Genomic DNA, 22369 nt, shown 5'->3' on the forward strand with positions numbered 1-22369 from the left:
AGAATATGTGTGTTCTGTGGTGTGGGATGGAAATTGCAGTGTTCCAAAATATATGTGAAAGAAATCAGGAGTGCAATATAAAATTGGCTACCATGATATAAGGGAAAAATTTTAATAGGAAAATATCATGGTGTCAACATTAAAAACAGAGTGTTAGACTGTTTGAAATGATAACTTTGTCATTTAAGAGTTATAAACGGTCAACATGTTTCAGCCCTCGTAGGATATGATAACCTACCTGGCATTCATCAGGACCAGAAGTACACTACTGCATAAACAAAATACACATTGTGAAAAAGTTTCAGAAATGAAAGATACCATACATCCTACCATATGCAGAATCTCCCATAGGGAGGATGTATGTTCAAGATCAGGGATTCTTTCCTGAATGGATACACAAAAACAGAAAGAAGGGTAAATCACAGGCACACAAAAGTTTGCGCCACATGTTCTATCGCTAATAATTTATTCATTGTTGCGGTAAAGTATTTTATAAAATTATATTTACTCACCCAAAAAACTTTAGGGAGAATGCCTCACCTGGCCACTGCTCAGGGATGGAGGCCCCGCTCTAAATTTTGGATAAAGATAATGGATGCCTGATTAGGTCTAGTCCCATCAAATTCCCACCAGCATAGCAGCTACTAAACCTTGGCTTAGATTCTGAGCACAGAAACAGCGTCACTCAACAAGCCCACCAAGGGACTGACACAAAAGTTTCTAAACTCCAAACTAACTAATCAGACTGTTAGTGTATCATCTCATGTACCAAAAGAGGGGAAGGTATAAAGTACCCATAGTGGCTCACAGAGTTGTCCTAGTACGTCTATATTAGAGTATAAATTAAGGTCCCAAAAACCATCTAAAAACCAGGAACTACCGTGCACACTGCCTCACCTGTTTGTCGGTACCCCTTGACTAATCCTGAGCCGAGGGGGAGGTACCAGACAGGAACAGGAAAGCAGCTTATAAGTGCAGCGATAGCCAGTAAAAACAAACCATTCAGACGCGGTATAAATAGGTAGCGGACCTGATAGTAAACAACCGCGTTGTTAGTCTTCACGCTTTAATCATAGCAATAACAACGTGGCGGACCTATTAGGAAGCCACGACTAAACTCATTGCCTCAATGTGCATGCGTCTGGTTGAGACTGCTAGTTGTAGATTCCTTACCTTAGAATTTCCCCCAGGCGTCAGTCTTGATCTGGAGATTTTTCTTTAACAATACCCTGCGCATCTGTAGGTGGCGTTAGAGGCTGCCCCTGCACGGCGACATCAGTTCTTTCCCTTTCTGCGCCAGCCTAGCGCAGATGCAGACAGAGCTACCCCATAGCCATTTTTTGTCTAGCTTTTTTGGTGACTTTTGTCGATGTCCTTTTTGAGTCTTGGACTCCTGGTGCACGTGGGATGTTGCAACGTCAGACCAGCTTCAAGCTCTGCAGTTCCTGCCTGTACGCCGAGCCCCCAGTCCTTATCGCACTCCAAGTCATCTAGGTCTTCAGATAGGTCGAAGCACAAGAAGAAAGTGAAGAAGTGCAAGTGCTCTTAACCTTTTCCCTGTCGGTCAGCCGACACAACGCTGGACTCCTAGCTTTGCCACTTGAAGCACTTCGGGCCTCAGTCGGATGTCAGCAGCTCTGGCGGGCCCCCTGAGGATCCAGGACCTGGATCCGGATCAACGCCGGTCAATCCCACTCGACCTGCCCTGGTGCCGATATTGATGACACCCCGGGCTGACTCCATCCCCATCCCAGAGTTGGACCCAGAGCCGGACCAACGTCGGAACCGATGCCAGAGGTGCTTTTGTTTCACTGTTCATCCCTGGTATTCCATATCGACCAGAGGGTGGTGATGAGGACTGGGAGGGGTCGCTGGACCCTTTAACTGACCATTTGGAAGAACCGGACTCAAGTGAGGACCTGGGTGATGGCAGTTGTCTAGACACTTCTCCAGACACTGTTTGCTTTCTTCCCCTTCCGTGGGTACAGAGGAGGGAGCGTCCTATGCTGTGGTGGTGAGAATGGCGGCTGAGGTCCTGGGCCTTGAGCTCCCTTCGGTGGCGGTCAGGACTAACCTCCTGACAGTGGTGCTTCAGCCTGCGGCTTCTTCCTCTGAATTCCTATTGCCATTCAATGAAACCCTTACTGATGTCCTTCTGGGCACTTGGTCCAAGCCCTGCACATGGGTTCCTGTGGAGAGGACAATTGCCCGCCGCCTCTTCTTCTAAGGGTGCAGTCCCCTATGCTCCTCCAGATTGAGAATCCAAGAAGCTGGACCATCTTGGGAGGCAAATATTCTCTTCCTCCATCTTGGTACTGCGGTTGGTGAATGCAGCGTGCCTCTTGGGCAGCTACTCTCATACCATCTGGGATGTGGTTGCACAGGTGGTGCCTCAGTCCCCTGAGGAGGCCCGGGCAGTACTCTTCCGGGCAGTTGCGGATGGGAGATACGCAGCCAAATTTCCCATTCCGTGTGGACTGGATATCAATGGCTCTCTGTGCAGAACAATTGCCACGCCGGTAGCCCTTAGGCGCTACGCCTGATTGAGGATATCTGGCTTTTCGGGGGATGTCCACTCAACCTTGATGGACATGCCCTTTGGCCGTAGTCTTTTTGGCGGCAAAGCAGACTTGGTGCTTCAACAGTTTAAAGACTCTCGAGCTATAGCTAAATCTTTGGACCTCACTACGCTTTTCATTCCACTCCAGTCTGCTCTTCGTACCTTTCGTAGCTACGGAAGGGCCGCCCAACCATGTCCAGTCCTGCCTAGCCACCAGTTCACGGAAGCTGCCCAACCTCTGTTTTGCCGCGAACTTGGGACCTAGCTGTAAGAAAGTGGCTCTGTGTATACTGGACCAAAGTAAAGTACAGTGTGTATAGAGTCCACAGTCTCCAGAGGTTTGGCAGAGGCTAAAGTTAGATATAACTTTCTCTCTAAAGTGGTAGCTTGGTCGAGCAGTAAGGCCGTTTCAGAGGACAGTGTAAAGCATTTGTTGTACACACTCAGTCAGCAAAAGGTTTCACCCACTCAAGAACTGAACTCTAGGCCAATTGTTTTTATATCAAAAGATATAATTGTTTTATTTTAGAACCAACAGGTATCAAAATATACTTTTCTCAATATGAGTAACTTTAGGTAATTACTTTGCATAAAGGCAAACAACTTTGCAAGTACAATAGCTACAGTGGTTGCAATAGGCAACACAATTCTCAACACAATTTAACATTGAGCTCAATGATTTTTTTTTTACATAAATGCAGTTGATTACTTTAAGGATTACTTTTCTAATCACAGGACTGGATCCTGGATTCAGTCCCGGGACCTAAGCTGTAAAAGCGTATTGGTTACAGTTGTGATTTTTAAAGAATATAAATGTATTTTCAAAGTTGACACTTCAAAACTTTTGCGTGAAAACTTAGCAATGTTATCCTATGGAAGGAAATTCAAGTCACAGGTAAAGAACGTTCTCGTTACTTTTGTAATCCAGTACTGGACTCCTAGGTTCAGCACTGGGACCTCTGGTTCAGCACTGGGACCTCTACCTAAGACAGGTAAGTAATTACGTTTTAGTATTTGGGTACGAGTTTTAAAGAATATTTCTAGTTTGCAAAAATCAACATGAAGAAATTTCAGAGAAAAACAGTCAATGGTTTCCTATGGAGGAAAAGTCAAGTTCAGTACTAGGCTCAAAGGTACAGTACTGGCATCTCTCCTGATCACAAGTGAGTATTTCGGAATTCGTTATTCGACTGATTTTAGATGAATATTTTAAAGTTTCAAAACTCCACACTTAAAATAAATTTCAGTGAAAACCAGTCAGTGTTAGCATGAAGAAGGAAAGTGAGTTATTGGCTTTTAGGGGAGTACTCGACTGGTGGGGTTAAGGTTCTGGGCATAGACTCAGGGGTCTCCCAGGGTCGGAAAGGTACACCCTCAGCAGCACAGGGGCAGCTGGATGCAGAGAGAGTAGGCCCAATGCAATCCAAAGGAGGGTAGGGAGCCTTTGGTTGGTGTCTGCTAGCAGGCAGGCCACGCGGCTGTGGGAGCTGAGCTCCTGGTCACTTACTCAGGGCAAGTGGGGGAGTAGGGTAGTAGTTGCACTTCCAGGTGCACTCGGGCGGATGGGTGCAGGGTGCTTTTGAGCCGTTGGGCGCTCAGTGTTATCCAATGGGAAAGTAAAAACGTGAACTAACGCTGCAGGCCCGGGGACGGAGATTCTTCAGGTGCGACACCCACTTCAAGAGTTAAGTTGGGATCTTGGAGAAATGGTAGGTACCCCAAAGGTGGGCACAGGATCCGCAGGGCGCCGGGTGCAGGGGTGTCTTTTGGTGTCTGGAAATCTTACCCTCGATTGGTCGCGGTTGGAGGGGTTCCTGGTTCTGAGGCTGCAGGTGTCGTCTGTGTCATCGAGGAGGGTCTTTGAGCACTGGACTTTGGGTCCCAGTCACCAGGGGGATGTCCTCGTGGTCTTGGATCACTCAGGCACAGGCCGGGCTTGGCGGGTGCAGAGTGGACTGGATTCGCGGTTCCTGGCTGGCACCAGGGGTATTGCTGTTGGAGCAGAACCACTGCTCATGGGAGTCCCAGTCTTTTGGAAGGTTCAAGGCAGGCAGGTCCTCCGGAGTTGTCGAGGTTGCTGTCCGCTGGAGACGCTGGAGTTTCGCTGGAGCAGGTTCAAGGATCAACCGGCCCGGAGTTCTGGGGCCAAGTCAGTGGGCGCCATCCTTTTGTTAGCAGCTGCACGGCAGGTCATTGTGCTTCTTGGTCTTCTTGTTGTTGCAAATTGGAATCTGTTTCAGGGTGCCCCTAAATACTAAACTTAGGGGTGTTACAGGTAGGGCAAGGGCAGAGACCAGTGGGTCCCTGTCCTGGGGTGGGTACACCCCCTCGCCTGCTCCTCTCCTGTGGGAGGGGGGCAGGAGCCTAGCTGTGATTGGGCAGGGCTCCCCTTCTTCAAGATGGCCAGTGCCCGGGCTCGTCCCAGTATGTGCATTGTTGCAGGCCCAGGAGAGCGACTGCTCTCCACCCAGGGGTCCAGCAACATGTCTGCCGGGTGGCAGCCTAGGCAGCCTCTCAGACAAGACGTGGATTTTAGGTTAGGTTTCAGGGGGCATCTCTAAGATGCCCTCTCTAGTGCATTTTACATTAAATCCCACACTGGCATCAGTGTGGGTTTAATATGCTGAGAAGTTTGATATCAAACGTGTCAGTCTTCAGTGTAACCATTATGGTGCTGTTGAGTTCTTAATGACTACCTCCCAGCACCATATACTCTTAATGGCATCATTGCACTTACAGTGCCCAGGAATGGCCCTGGGTACTGTAGGGGCACAGGTCTCATGCACCTTTGCCCACACCACTGGCATAGGGCACCCAGCTAGAGGGGTGGCTGATGTATGCCAGGGCAATGGGTTTTGTGGGCGTGACACCCAGGGATGTGTGCCATGTCGACTCTTTGTTTAGTTCTGTACTTAGACACTCAGCCTGCAAAGGCAGTGTGTGGGTGTAAGGGTACAAGGCCCCTAAGGGTGGCACAATGAGTGTTGCAGCCCTTAATGGTCTTCTCTCGTCACCATGCCCTGGGTACGTAGGGTCCCATTTACAAGCTGCTACAGTTTTAGCGAAGGAACATAGGCCCTGGGCACCTAATTGGCAGGAGCTCAGGGCACACTCAGTCAAAGCGCATCAGCAATTCAGGAAAAAGTGGGGGCATACCTATGCAAGAAAGATGCCACTTTCTCACAGAGTGTCGTAAGACTTTCGAATTCTATAAACCACATTTCCAAATTTTAAAAAATGAGATTGCTTTATAAGGGTTCATTCTTTTTTTTCCTGGACATCTTGAAACTTGTGGGTAGGATCTGAATTGTGGGAAACAACAAGAGGTAAAATAACTTCCACAGCTATGGGTTACTAGACCGCAAAGTCGGCTAACTGGCAGTGGTAATAGGGAGGCATAGAGAAAGCAAAGAATTTTTTGAGAGAAAATCACAGTTCTCGCTATGCCAACTAGGGAACCGCCGTTTTAAGAGTTTCCGATTTAGATTTTTCACCCGGAGTTGCACAATTAAGAGTTTGAAAAGATAGTGATAGTTCCTCAAAGAATATGTGCTTAGGACCTTGGCAATTGCAAAGCAGCTATGTTGCAGAAAAGCTGTCAATAACTTTTTTTTTTAAGCAAGTGCCAAGAGATAAGGCAATGTGCCTCAAATAAATGCAGCCAGTACAAAAAGAATCCACGATGGTGATCACCTTGTAATGTATTTTATCATTAAATTTAGTATTGAGGCACTAATTTATTATGAGTCTCTTATGTGTAAAATTGCTGATATTTTTACTTACCTTCAAATAAGCTCTTTTTAATATGGCAGATATTTTGTTTTGTTAATCTTTGTGGGTGTTGTTTAACTTTGTTTTCTTTTGGTTAGATGAGACAAGTCGGAGTTGCGCAGGTACGATGTACTGGAATTACTAACGGGCCAACAGCTGCTTCATCATTGCCTACAAACTCTCCCCCTGGTCAGCCTCAAGTGGCGCTAGCCAGAGTACCTACTCAGCCAGGAATACGTCTCTCCTGCCCCGGGCAGCCTATGGCTAATGGACCCATTTCAGCAGGTCACGTTCCCTGCAGCACAGCTGGACCCTTGGGTAGCCCAGATACACTTTCAATAGGCAATAATCATGTAAAAGGAAGTGGAAGTAATGGAAATGTGCCTTATCTGCAGCGTAACACACTCACTCTACCTCATAACCGCACAAACCTGGCTAGCAGCGCAGAGGAGCCGTGGAAAAAACAACTATCAAACTCCACTCAGGTAACTGATTCCTTTTATGAATGTTTCGCACTGTAAATTTGAAAATCACTTTAGAATTTATTCAACAAATGTGTATCTCATTAATAAAAATGAGTTACTGCTTAGTTACTCCTTTTTTTTTTTTTAATAGTTTCAAATTGATCTCCTTTTTAGGTCTCGCCTGTCAATGCGCATGCGCATTGAGCAGAGCGAGACTATGGGGGCTTAAACAGAGCTTACCTACACTGGCGATTCACTGGCGATTTGATGAAGTGCATGTGCACTTTTAACTCAATGCGCAAGCGCAATTAGTTAAAATGCGCGTGCACAGCATCAAATCGTCAGCTTAGTGCCGCCAGCAGCTCTTCCCGCTCCGCCCCCTGCTGCATCAAAGGCTTGGCGCTCTGCCTCAGCCCAGCCATTCTCCTCCCCTAATTACCCCCTGCTGCATCAAAGGCTTTTTCACGGCCGGCCGGCCGGCCGTGCTTTCAGTTTCACGGCTGGCCGGCCGTGTCTCCTTTTCTTTCTTTTTTTAATCCGCTGCATGTTGTCAAATGTTTTATCTTCTCTGTTTGCGGTGACTGCCATTGATTGCTAAATTGTGTTAACCGTCCGACATCCATTGCTGCACTCCATTAAATAATGCAATTCAATGTATACTTTGGTCACCCTGCCTAAACAACGCTTCAGTTAACCTCAAGCACTTCTCCTACCTGGCCTCATACCGTGCAGCTGTCCGTGAATAAAGGCCCAGTCAAATCACTTGTTGCAGCAAGAAAAGCCGGCCTTGTTCCATGTACTTGTTCTCATCACACAACACAAGCACGAGCCTCCCATACATCTAAGTGGCCGACAGAAACAAACCACAACTCACTCCATCCAACCCTGCCTCGATGTTCTGCACGCACTTTTTTTTAAAATTATTTTAAATATCGGCTACTATTTTGTTGAGTGTATACCAGGTGACCTCCTACTTTGCTGTGTCCCCTAAGTTCCTAGGCTTCCTCGCAGTTTCACCCTTCCGCCTGCCTGCCTGCAAGGCCACAGTTACCCCGTTGGGGATTACTGCCGCCTTTTTGCAAACAGAACCCATGTCGTTTCTTGTATTCGTGCAAAGCCTTACTGCTGCTATATAGTCTTTGATGACGTCACCGTGGGCTGCCCTCTTCCTTTCACCTGCAGCCTTCGCCCCTGGGTCTGCTTTGGTAGTCGCATGTGGCTGCCTCATTCATCCACTCCACCGCCACCTCTCTGCAGCATTTGCAAGGTCTGGATCTCCAAGGCCAAATCCTTAGCCAGTGTTAGCCCATCGAGTCAACCTGATGCTGACAATAACCTCATTAGCCTTCCACAATGCTTCCTCCGCTCGACTAATTTCTCCCCCGCTGCCATCCCCCATGAGCCACACCCACCCCCTGTTTGCAAACCCTGCTTTGAAATTAACCTTCAACAAATAATCGCCCCAGGTCTTCACACTGTTCCATTTCACGAAGCCATCACTGCCCCCCTCATCTGCATCCACTGGGACTCCCTGGTGGGTGAACTGGTCCTCCGCTGGCCTCGAGGGTATGCCCTGCTCTGGGGCATGACCTTAAGAACCACCACATCGACAAAAGAAGGCCCAAAAGCAGACCTGCGTTATGCTGTCTGACCGCATTAGCAGTGGCAAGGACTGCCAGGGAAAGATATAAAACGAGCATTGGCAAATCCAACGGGTCTGGCCTTGGAAGCCTGCAGGTTGTTTTTTTTGTTGTTTTTTTTGGTAAACATCTTTCAAAACCCGGAAACGTGTAAAGATAACAGACCAGGAAACATGCAGCTGCTTAAATGCCTTGTTTGCAGAAAAAAGAAAATGCACACAACAATGAAAGTAAGGTTGGCCTACCAGCAATGGCATTGGAGTGGACTGCTTTCTAGGTAGATGTGCACATATGCAAGAGAAAACCAGCACTGGCAAAGCCAATAGGTCTCCTTTTCTTTCTTTTTTTAATCCGCTGCATGTTGTCAAATGTTTTATCTTCTCTGTTTGCGGTGACTGCCATTGATTGCTAAATTGTGTTAACCGTCTGACATCCATTGCTGCACTCATTTAAATAATGCAATTCAATGTATACTTTATGTATTACTTTAAACTGACAGATATGCGATATTAATTATGCAGTATTTTTTTCTGCTTACCTGCCCCTGTTTATCTATCTTATGTGACAATTAAATATTTGATGCGTTCATATTAATGACTTTGACTATTAATGTGTGTGCGTGGAATATTATATAGTGTAGAGATATTAAGGCATGCCATGGTGTCGATGGTGTTGATTATAACGATATCTGCTTGCTTTGCTTTATAACACTTCTTATCATAGTTTTGCCGTTTCTAAGTTCTATCAATCACAGGTTTTACTGTTATCATTTTATTTGTACTGAATTTCCCAACCTCCGAAGCTTGAACGCCTAAATAAGTCTTACTGAGATTCAATCTCATAACCTGCAGATCATGGAAGATGTCAGATACATTTTTAATGTGATGCAATATCTTGCTGGCATCCTGAGCTCGACTCATCTAATCAGAATGCTTACATTAAGTAACTACTATTTGCCTGCCTTGTAGTATTAATGTTGGGGACATGAAGCTTATGGAAACAGCATTGGAATGCGCTCACTAGTAATCTCCCCATCACTTACACCACCGCATCCACCACCGCATCCACCACCACCGCATCCACCACCACCGCATCCACCACCACCGCATCCACCACCACCGCATCCACCACCACCGCATCCACCACCACCGCATCCACCACCACCGCATCCACCACCACCACATCCACCACCACCACATCCACCACCGCATCCACCACCACCGCATCCACCACCACCACCACCACCACATCCACCACCGCCACATCCACCACCGCCACATCCACCACCGCCACATCCACCACCGCCACATCCACCACCGCCACATCCACCACCGCCACATCCACCACCACATCCACCACCACATCCACAACCACACCCACCACATCCACCATCACCACCGCATCCACCACCACCGCATCCACCGCATCCACCACCACCGCATCCACCGCATCCACCACCACCGCATCCACCACCACCGCATCCACCACCACCGCATCCACCACCACCGCATCCACCACCACCGCATCCACCACCACCACAACCACCACCACCACCACCACCACCACCACCACCACCACCACCACAACCACCACCACCACCACCACCACAACCACCACCACAACCACCACCACCACAACCACCACCACCACAACCACCACATCCACCGCCACCGCCACCACATCCACCGCCACATCCACCGCCACATCCACCACCACCACATCCACCACCACCACATCCACCGCATCCACCACCACATCCACCACCGCATCCACCACCGCATCCACCACCGCATCCACCACCACATCCACCACCACATCCACCACCACATCCACCACCACATCCACCACCACATCCACCACCACATCCACCACCACATCCACCATCACCACCACATCCACCATCACCACCACATCCACCATCACCACCACATCCACCATCACCACCACATCCACCACCACCGCATCCACCACCACCGCATCCACCACATCCACTGCATCCACCACATCCACCGCATCCACCACATCCACCACCACCACTGCCACATCCACCACCACATCCACCACCACATCCACCACCACATCCACCACCACATCCACCACCACATCCTCCACCACATCCACATCCACCACATTCACCACCACCACCACCACATCCACCACCACCACATTCACCACCACCACCACCACATCCACCACCACATCCACCACCACCACCACATCCACCACCACCACCACATCCACCACCACCACTACATCCACCACCACCACTACATCCACCACCACCACTACATCCACCACCACCACCACATCCACCACCACCACTACATCCACCACCACCACTACATCCACCACCACCACTACATCCACCACCACCACTACATCCACCACCACCACTACATCCACCACCACCACTACATCCACCACCACCACTACATCCACCACCACCACTACATCCACCACCACCACATCCACCACCACATCCATTGCTGCACTCATTTAAATAATGCAATTCAGTGTATACTTTATGTATTACTTTAAACTGACAGATATGCGATATTAATTATGCAGTATTTTTTTCTGCTTACCTGCCCCTGTTTATCTATCTTATGTGACAATTAAATATTTGATGCGTTCATATTAATGACTTTGACTATTAATGTGTGTGCGTGGAATATTATATAGTGTAGAGATATTAATGCATGCCATGGTGTCGATGGTGTTGATTATAACGATATCTGCTTGCTTTGCTTTATAACACTTCTTATCATAGTTTTGCCGTTTCTAAGTTCTATCAATCACAGGTTTTACTGTTATCATTTTATTTGTACTGAATTTCCCAACCTCCGAAGCTTGAACGCCTAAATAAGTCTTACTGAGATTCAATCTCATAACCTGCAGATCATGGAAGATGTCAGATACATTTTTAATGTGATGCAATATCTTGCTGGCATCCTGAGCTCGACTCATCTAATCAGAATGCTTACATTAAGTAACTACTATTTGCCTGCCTTGTAGTATTAATGTTGGGGACATGAAGCGTATGGAAACAGCATTGGAATGCGCTCACTAGTAATCTCCCCATCACTTACACCACCGCATCCACCACCGCATCCACCACCACCGCATCCACCACCACCGCATCCACCACCACCGCATCCACCACCACCGCATCCACCACCACCGCATCCACCACCACCGCATCCACCACCACCGCATCCACCACCACCGCATCCACCACCACTATAACCACCACCACCACATCCACCACCGCATCCACCACCACCGCATCCACCACCACCACCACCACCACATCCACCACCACCACATCCACCACCGCCACATCCACCACCGCCACATCCACCACCGCCACATCCACCACCGCCACATCCACCACCACATCCACCACCACATCCACAACCACACCCACCACATCCACCATCACCACCACATCCACCACCACCGCATCCACCGCATCCACCACCACCGCATCCACCACCACCGCATCCACCACCACCGCATCCACCACCACCGCATCCACCACCACCGCATCCACCACCACCGCATCCACCACCACCGCATCCACCACCACCGCATCCACCACCACCGCATCCACCACCACCGCATCCACCACCACCACAACCACCACCACCACCACCACAACCACCACCACCACAACCACAACCACCACCACCACCACAACCACCACCACCACAACCACCACCACCACAACCACCACATCCACCGCCACCGCCACATCCACCGCCACATCCACCACATCCACCGCCACCACATCCACCACCACCACATCCACCGCATCCACCACCACATCCACCACCGCATCCACCACCGCATCCACCACCGCATCCACCACCACATCCACCACCACATCCACCACCACATCCACCACCACATCCACCATCACCACCACATCCACCATCACCACCACATCCACCATCACCACCACATCCACCATCACCACCACATCCACCACCACCGCATCCACCACCACCGCATCCACCACATCCACCGCATCCACCACATCCACCGCATCCACCACATCCACCACCACCACTGCCACATCCACCACCACATCCACCACCACATCCACCACCACATCCACCACCACATCCACCACCACATCCACCACCACATCCTCCACCACATCCACATCCACCACATTCACCACCACCACCACCACATCCACCACCACCACATCCACCACCACCACCACCACATCCACCACCACCACCACATCCACCACCACTACATCCACCACCACCACTACATCCACCACCACCACTACATCCACCACCACCACTACATCCACCACCACCACTACATCCACCACCACCACTACATCCACCACCACCACATCCACCACCACCACCACATCCACCACCACCACCACATCCACCACCACCACATCCACCACCACCACCACATCCACCACCACCACATCCACCACCGCATCCACCACCACCGCATCCACCACCACCGCATCCACCACATCCACCATGACATCCACCGCCACATCCACCACCATCGCTTGCACCACCATCGCATCCACCACCATCGCATCCACCACCACATCCACCTGACAAAGGTATTAATTTTGCTATTTTCAAAACCAACACATAAATAAAAAAATAAATAAACTTTCCTAATGCGAGACCTATTGCATTTTCAATGCTTGTTCTCCTGTTTTTTTTCTTCTGTTTTTCCCCCTCTTTGCTTATGGTGGTAACCTCTTAATCTTTTTTTCTTTTTTGGATATCATCCTGTGCGGGTCTGTAAGGGCTGTTCCTTAGTCTATATAGAGTGGGCTTTGGGTCTGCCACTTTGCCTTTTTCAATTAGCCTCTTCTAGCCCTTGGCCTAAGACTTTGTTAATTACACATTTGCTCAGCCCAGTGGCGAATGTATTGCTCACCTATGATTTTTGGCATTTTAAGCTTATCCTTCCACTTGATTGTTCACTTTGAACTTCATGAGGGACTATTTTACTCTATAGACCTTTTTCCGCTCCAATTGGCTCACTTGTATGTCTTGTTTTAATGTGCTAGTGCTGTATATTAACACATTAACCTCAGACCTGTTACTTTTGTCAGTGCTTCTCACCCAATTTCCTTATCTTAAGCTGTTTCTGTCCTACATTTATTTTATATGTGATATTTTTGGGCCTCTTACGCCCTCCACTGTTTAACTCTCTACTTCCCGCTAGTCCTCCTCCTTTCCCTTTTTCCTGTTTTTCAAGATTTTGTTTCATGAGCATTATCATTCAAGAAGTCGTCAATATCAAAGTGGTAACTTCTCAGGTTTGAGGTAGTACCACATCCCTTTTTTCCCCATCGGTCTGTTAAAGGAAAGTGTCAGTATTTGTTCGGGTGCATTTTTGCAGATCCTATCCATCTCCAGTTTCACATGAACTTATGCAGGAACTAATTTGATATACATTTGCTTTGATATTAAACAGTACGTTTTTTGTTTTTTTACCAAGCTGGTCGGTGTCTTTAAGTAACTTTTCCTTTCTACTCATTCCTGAAATGGCAAAATGTAATATTCCAAAGAGCTTGCATATCTTCATTTACAGCGGCGTGTTTTCGATTCATCTGCTGTTTTCATATCGTTATCCATGTATCTTTTTGGTCATAAACTGTACACGCACTGATTAGAAGTAGGTTCCTAAAATGTTAAAAGATCCAGAGTCCCGGCTGATCATGCAAATAATGGTTTGAAAAAGCTGGTTGTCTGTTTCCTGCCTAATAGACGTTTTCAAGCAGGTGGGCTGACAGATTGTGTCTGTGACAAAGTAAGATCCGTCAGTTGAGTTGACTAATTTCAAAGCTGTTCTGCACACTTGTTTAACCATGTGTTTTGCTTCATCAGTTTAACATGCTCCCTTCCCTGATACCACATCACCCATCTGCAAACGTTTGTGAATGTATTTGTTAACAGCTAAGTCTGTTTTTAAAGCTTAATGCAAGCATGTATAAATGTACTTACTCCAATATTGGAACTTTCATAGATTCCCATGAATCTTTCCCCGTCGTCTGAATGGGAGTCTCGGTAACCAAATTAACATAGCAGTAGGTACAAAAGAGAAAGAAATGGCCTAGACCTCATCTCATTTTGTAGAATAGCCACCTCTTATTGTAAAAGAGACCAAACTAATGCAACAACCAATCAGATTAGCCTCACCCCATAGAACCCTCCTTGGAGAACCTCAGATTTTCTACCGCACGTTTTGTAAGGGAGTCTCCTTTGAGCTCTGCTCACTTCAACTCTATTCTACTGTTTTTCTGCAGTTTTTTCTTCAGGATTGTTTGATATTTCTTCTTGGAATGTCTGACAAAGAGAAAAAAGCCCTTTTTAAGGCTTGTTCCACCTGTTTCAAGAAAAGGTTGTATGTGGAGAATATGTTATGAACACGGGGGTTTACCCAAATAAGTCACTGGGACCTGGGTGAGTTAATGATACAAAGTGGTCCCAGAACAAAGAAGGACAATATAGAACTGGCAGAACAGACACATCTTGCACCAAAGGAAGTGAAGGAGGAGGCTGGGAGAATCTCCTCCTATAGTCCAGCAACATGCCCTGAGGACCTGCCAAGAGGGAAGAAGGAACAGAAATCATCTCCTGGCTAGTGTCCTCCTGACAATGAAAAGAGTGATTATATGACTGCCCATGAAGGTATTCACCTTCAGAATCAGTGTCCAGGCACTTGACTTGAAGGTGTGAGGGGCTAATCATCCTCTCCCTCAGAATCTTCTTCCTCTTCCAGCAACAGCGCGGGAGGCAACCCTCCTTGGGGAAGTCATGTCCGGCGGTAGAGAAGAAAAAGAAATCGTCAACTAAGTCGTCGATGGAAGATCCACCGACGAAGAGTAGATCGTCGAAGAAGAGATGGGCGCCGTCGACACTGTCGTCGACGAGACAGTCGACATTCCCGCTGTCGTCGTTGTTGTAGATGCCTTCGTCGACACCATAGTCGTTGCAGCTAGCGTCGTCGACACCCTCATCGACATCTTCGTCGAATGTTGACAGTCGTCGACGAGCCAGTCGACACCGGCGTCGATAGATGGAGCATCGAAGGCACCGTCGACAAGCCCGTCGACGGTGGTACCGTTTTAACCTGTACCTTTGCAGCCTTCGTCGACACAGTCTTTCGCAGCATCGTCGACAATTGATTATCTTTGTCAGACTTCTCAGATGCTTGGGAACCCTACAATATCGAAAGATTCCTTTCCGTGGAGCCAGAGGAAGAAGTACTACAACCTATATCCTGCTTATAGTTCAACACCTCCGTCTTATCGTCCATCTTGCCATCAAAGACCAGGCCAGACCTCTTCTTTCTCTAGGTCTAACTCTAGAGGGAAACAGAATCGCCAGGGGCATGACACCACTAAACGACAATAGCGGGGTTCTGGCTCTTCCTGCTGTAAACCCTTTCCCGACAACATCTGTGGGGGGCTGGGTATCTCAATACCTCCACCACTGGCAACAGATAACATCAGACCGTTGGGTACTCAACATCTTTCAATGTGGCCATACGCTGGTTTGTTCATCTTCAATCTTACCAAGCCCCCTGCCGCCATGCCTCTGAAACATCTGCGTCTTGTGTGGCTCGAAGTTCCTCAAATGCTCCTCAATGGAGCTGTAGAGCCGGTCCCCTTTTCTCAGAAGGGAGAGGGTTTCTACTTCAGATATTTCCTGGTCAAGAAGACGCTGGAGAAGTGGCGCCCCATTTTAGATCTCAGGGAGCTGAACACCTATCTCATAAGACAATCCTTTCGGATGGGGTCTCCAGGACATTTTACTTGTGCTCAACCCTGGGGACTTTATAGCCACTCTCGATCTCGAGGATTCATATTTTCACATACCCATTTATGCAGCCCACAGGAGGTTTCTACGGTTTACAGTAGCCAAGAGCCACTTCCAGTTCAAGGTTCTACCTTTTGGACTTCGGTCTGCTCCGAGGATCTTTACCAAAGTGCTGGCACCGGTGGCAGCCTTCCTCAGGAGGCAGCATTTTCAGATCTTCCCCTACCTGGACGATTGGTTGCTGAAGGCCCCCACCAGACGTGCAGCGGAGGATACAGTCGATGCATGTACGCGTCTGTTCAGCAATCTGGGCCTGACTCTCAACAGGGAGAAGTCATCTCTTTGCCCGTCCACGGAAGCACGATTCCTAGGGGCCATCATGGACACGTCTCTCAGCAAGGCTTCTCCATCCTTTGAAAGGCAAGAGAAAGTGATGTCCATAGCTCATCTGTTGCGAAGAAGAAAGTATCTTTCACTTCGCCGTTACTAATCCCTGCTAGGAACAATTTTCTCTTGCATTTCTTTAATACCTCACTGCAGGTTGCGGATGAGTTCACTTCAGGAGCAGCTCGACCTGCAATGGCGACAAGTACACAGATCCTTCGACAAGGTGGTGATCACTCCGGCTATGAAAAAGGATGCTTTGTGGTTGACAAAGGAAGAAAATATGTCCCAAGGTCTATCCTTTGAAATCAATCCAACTCCTCAGGTAGTGACTACAGATGCCTCGCTGGAAGGCTGGGGCGTGGTGCTACAGGACTTGCTTGTAAGCGGACATTGGTTGCCAGAGCACCGCCTTCTCCATATCAATCTCCTGGAACTCAGGGCGATTCGTCTGGCAGTACAAGCCTTTCTTCCACGCCTGCAGGAATCGGCGGTTCTCGTCCGTACGGACAGTACCACGGCCATGCACTATATAAACAAAGAAGGGGGTACCAGATCTCTTTCATTGTCACAGGAAGCCCAGAAGATTTGGGAGTGGGCTATCCTGCACGGAATATCACTGAAGGCAGAACATCTTCCAGGAGTACTAAACGGAAAGGGAGACATGCTCAGCAGGCTGTCAGTCAGCCACGAAGGGGAACTGAACCAGACTGTCTTGGAGAAATGTTTCACCGGTCGGGCAAACCCTCAATAGATCTCTTTGCCACCCCAGAGAACAAGAAATGACAGTTTACAGAAGCAAGCAACACCATCGCGGATCGCTGGGGACTGCGCTTATGATAGCCTGGTCAGGTGCATTTATATACGTTTTCCCCCTATTCCGTTGATACCCAGAATAATCGGGAAGATCAAAACTGAGCCGTGCAGGATGGTCCTAATAGCTCCAGCGTGGCCGAGGGAGTTCTGGTTCACGGAACTTCACCTCCTCTCCCTGGACCCTCCACTGCCGCTACGGACGGTCCCAGACCTTCTCACGATGTCCCAGGGCCAGGTCTGGCATCCGGACCCTCACTCCTTACACCTGTCAGCATGGGTCCTGAGCAGCGAGATTTTCTTGGGCTAGATCGCTCGGAGGAGATTAAGGAGGTTCGCTCTCAGGCTAGAGCTCCTTCTACTAACAAGACATGCTGTTTAAAATGGAAGCTATTCTGTATCTGGTGTCAGCAGGAGGGTTTCGACCCTTTTTCGTCTTAACCTCACCAAGTTCTTCCATATTTCCTGTCTTTGGCTAAAGCTGGGCTGGCTCATTCATCCATAAAGGTTAATTTGCCGGCACATTCTCGCTATAGACGCACTGCATCTTGACCTTCTCTCTGGTCAGGCAGGATTGTCAAGCAGTTTCTCAAAGGCCTCTTTAGAGTCTTTCCTCCAGTGAGGCCTCCGCCTCCTACGTGGCATTTGAATTTGGTTCTCACCCAGCTGATGAAGCATCCCTTTGAACCGATTCATCGAGCAGATCTGAAATTCCTCTCTTGGAAGGTGACGCTCCTCCTAGCTCCCACTTATGCAAGAAGGATTGGTGAGTTACAAGCTCTGATGATCCAGGAACCTTTTCTTCAATTGAAGAGAAATACAGTGATTCTAAGGACTAATCCAAGGTTTATACCTAAGGTGCCTTCGGACTTTAATTTAAATGAGCTGGTGATTCTTAAGGCTTTCTTCCCTCCGCCCTCTACGCCGGTGGAAAGAGCACTCCACTCTCTGGATGTGCAGAGATGTGTGAAGTTCTGTCTGGACCGTACTAAAGAAACCGAAAATCTTCTCAACTGTTTTTGTTTAGCGCTCCCTGCAAGGGCTTGCCCCTGTCCAAGCAGGGTATTGCTCGGTGGGTGGCCAATACTATACGTTTTTGTCATTCAGCAGCGGACTAACCCCTGGAGGGTAGAGTCCGAGCACATTCTACAAGGTCCATGACTTCATCTGCGGTCCTCTTTGCTGGGGTCCAGATCAAAGATATCTGCAGGGCTGCAACTTGGAGCGTCACGCACACCTTCACAAGACATTAGTGCCTGGAGGCCTTAACACAGGAAGACACAGCTGTAGGCCAGGCAGTCCTAAGGAACCTCTTCCATTTAGTGGTGAGCTTTCCTTTCTTCCCTCCTTCCTTTCTTTCTTGTTATTGGCACATTTAGATTGTGGGTGTTTATGTGCATATGCTATTTATTTTTAATGTTATTGCACTGTGTGTTAATGTTTTTGGCTGGATGCATTCTATTTTTTTTTTTTTTTAAAAGAGGAGAGGGAGACACAACAATGATAGAGCAAAATATGCTTCTGACTGCTAGCTACTCTGTTACAAGCTATGGGAATCTATGAAAGTTCCAATACTGGAGTAAGAAAACAAGTTACTTACCAGTAACTTTGGTTCTCCAGTATTGGTAACTTTCATAGATTCCCAGGCGCCCACCCTCCTCCCCTGGGAAGGCTCAGCCAGGTTACACAACGGCTGTGAAAATCTGATGCTCTGACGTTCTCTCAGGAGGGATCTATTGGGGTGAGGCTAATCTGATTGGTTGTTGCATTATTTTGATCTCTTTTACAAAAAGAGGTGGATATGCTACAAAATTAGATGAGACCTAGGCCTTTTCTTTCCCTTTTGTACCTACTGATATGTTATTTTGGTTACCGAGACTCTCATTCCGACGATGGGGAATGATACAAGCTATGGGAATCTATGAAAGTTAACAATACCTGAGAACCAAAGTTACAGGTGAGTAACTTGTTTTCTTATGTGCACCTCTTGAAATTATGTCTACCTCCCTTGAGATAAAGCAAATTAAAAATTGTCTGGATTGATTAAGAAGCTTTGAGCTCCGAATGGGAACATTTATATGCTAATAAAATTATTGTTGTTGAGGACATAGTCTAGGATAATTATTCAATGCTTTAAAAATGACTAGGTGCATGAAGTTTGTTCATATTATATTGTATCACCACTCTCAAGGGACCTCTTCATTTCTTGCATGTTTTACAAAAATAGTAAATTAATAGCACATAAAAATGTGAAAAGTTTACATCCTATTTAAATTAGACTTGGTGTTGCTCACACTTAATTCTACCTATGAATTAGCAAGTGAGCTTGAATATGACTTGGAGATACATTTTTAAAAAGATATTTACTTGTATGTATGTACATGTATTATAACTCACACTTAGCTAGGGTTCAACTGAGCGCTGATCTGTGGGCCAACCCTCTAGTTGAGATTCATGATAATTACATTAAAACTTTGTTTTCATTTGTTAAATACTTTTTGCTGGATGTTTTTACAGTGGGAATAGTTTAGTGTTCCTGTTTTTGTTCCTTGTTAGTGTTTTTAAACCAGAGTCGTAGTACAAAGGGTCTCTCTGAAATTATTAAATTTGTCCCCACCAAATTAGGTGTCAAGATTACGCAATCTGCAGTTTGAGTATATCTGCTGAGAGTTCTAAAAAATTGCACCTCTTTGGCTGCCCTTGGAAATATGGAGGACTTGTGACTTAGATATGTGGAGTAGGTGGTTGTGGCTCTACTTTCCGTAGTTAGTCTCAAGAATGAGAATGATGAGCTGACAGGGAGAAGGAGGCTGTTTGTTTATGGTATTTCTATAGCACAAACCTACCCAAAAGGCAGCTGAGCACTGTACATGGTCAAAGACGAGCAGAAAGTTAACAAATAATAGGAGAGGAAGCTAGGTTGTGGATGAGATAATGCACTGTGATGTAGTGCTCTTCAAAGAGGTGAGTTCTGAACTCTTTCCTAAATTGGATCAGTGTTTAGGTGGATCTGTTAGATACAGGGATGTTATTCCAGATCCTGAGGGCATAGACTGAAAAAGGCTACTGTATTCTTCCTTTTTTTACACTTAGCCTGCAGTATGATGGTGTACTGGCTGCGTGTGTTCCGAAAAACACAAGAGATGGTAAGCTTGTTTGCAAGATAAGCTGGGGTGCTGGTTGTGATAGCTTTGTAAATGATGCAGCTGTTTCTGAAGAGGGTGTGGATTGGCAAGGGGAGGCCATAGAGTTCCATGAGGATTGATGTGATTTGATCACATTTCTTCAGTTCCTGGCTGAGCCTTGCTGTGGCATGTAGAATGTAGTTCTACTAGAGTCTAGGAGACCATTGATTAGGGCATAACCACTACCGAAATACAAGGGCTATAACAGCAGTTCTGAATTAGCTTTCTGTAAAAAACATTTTCACTTTCTTTAGAAAAGAGAGCTGGTACCAGGCATCTGTGTTTTTGAGTAATGTGTTCCTTGAGTGAGGTTGGTGTTCAGGGTGAATCGGAGTGATTTGGCATTAAATGAAAGTTGGGGTTCGAAGCCGTTCAGGTTCATGTAATTGTGCTAGGTTTGTAGTGTTCTTCTCAGCAGATAACAGGAATTCTGCCTTGTTTAGGCTGAGCTTCAGGTAGGCGCTAGATATCCATGTCTTAATGATGTGCAAAGAGTGTTTGAGCAGAGTTGTGTTTGGCTGTAAGGTTATAGTATATAATGAGAAAAGTCCTAGCTATTGTAACCGAAAGTTTAAATTCTATTAAGGGCTCGGAGGCAAGGAATATGCTTTCACTTTCTTCGTCTTTAATCACAGCAGCCATTTTATTATAATCATGAGAAACTACAGTTCCCATGAATCAGCCGGAACTTAGTTGAAACAAATAAGACAACAGTTCTTCAGTGTCCAGTCAGACTGTAGCCTCCACGATATAGTTCCATGTCCATATCAGTAGTGTCTCTTTTGCAGCGGAAGTAATGCCAAACTCCGGCTCTCACGATTCCGGTTTCTCATTTTCCGCACCTGAAAAAAAGGTACAATCAGAATCCAGAGCAATCTCCTTCCTACAGGCACCAAAACATCCTATATAGCAGCAATGCAAGCATTGGTTAATCAGGCAAAGATCAAATCAGACCAATTTTACATCAGTAAAGTGAAATGGAGATCTTATTGCTTACCAGTCACGGGGAGGGTCTCCCAAATCAGAATCTGCAAGGGGGATAATCCTAGGCTCCGACTCCTTAAAAGAACATTCTGTTACAATGGCTAGGAAATTTTTCATTCTGTCAGGACCAGAGGCGAGGATTATTCTAGTTCAAAGGTAACTTTCCACCAAATTTGCCATGTCCAGCACCGGCTTGAAATAAAACCTTTTAAAGGTAGAATCCGAGGACCAGTCGGACACGTTCATAATATCCTCCAGCCAGGCTCCTAGGCTGAAAGCCTTTAAGGCCATTGCACCCAGGGTAGATTGTGCCCCTAAAACTTTCAAATCTATCCCCACCTCCTACATAAACCACCGTACTCAGCAGGCTATCGTGGGTGAAAAGGCAGCTTTGTGAGTTTTACGAAGGGCGATCAATTGCTGCACCCCCAGAGGCGAAATCCTGCAGACATTTCTTCGTAGGCTTTCAAGCACTGAATGACACACAGCTTCGGAGAATACGGGAAAGCCGGGTCCTTGATAACCCTTGAATTTGATTGTGTACACCGGCTGACCATAAATGACACTCCAGATGGAGAAGAAGATATACCTGTGACGTCAAGGGCCCGTACTTCAGACACCCTCCAACATAACACCATACAAACCAACATGGCTAATTTGGCAGACAGCTCTTTCCGAGAGCGAAACCTGTTGGGTTGCCATGATAAAAGATTGAAGACTTTGTTGACATCTCATAATGCCGAGTATT

The 22369-nt window shown here is 47.2% G+C and overlaps 1 protein-coding gene across 2 annotated transcripts in view; it reads left to right on the top strand.

Annotated features, from left to right (window-relative positions):
• Positions 1 to 22369, top strand: part of KDM6A (lysine demethylase 6A) — a 1083812-nt gene that overhangs the window by 647669 nt on the left and 413774 nt on the right. For both annotated transcript variants that reach the window (XM_078658310.1, XM_078658311.1), the window contains one exon: positions 6430 to 6816. In XM_078658310.1, the coding sequence (XP_078514436.1) occupies positions 6430 to 6816 (387 nt within the window). The remainder of the gene's footprint in view (positions 1 to 6429; positions 6817 to 22369) is intronic.

This window comes from Lissotriton helveticus, chromosome 8 (genome assembly GCF_964261635.1).
Source record: "Lissotriton helveticus chromosome 8, aLisHel1.1, whole genome shotgun sequence".
In the NCBI taxonomy this organism is placed as follows: Eukaryota; Metazoa; Chordata; class Amphibia; order Caudata; family Salamandridae; genus Lissotriton; species Lissotriton helveticus.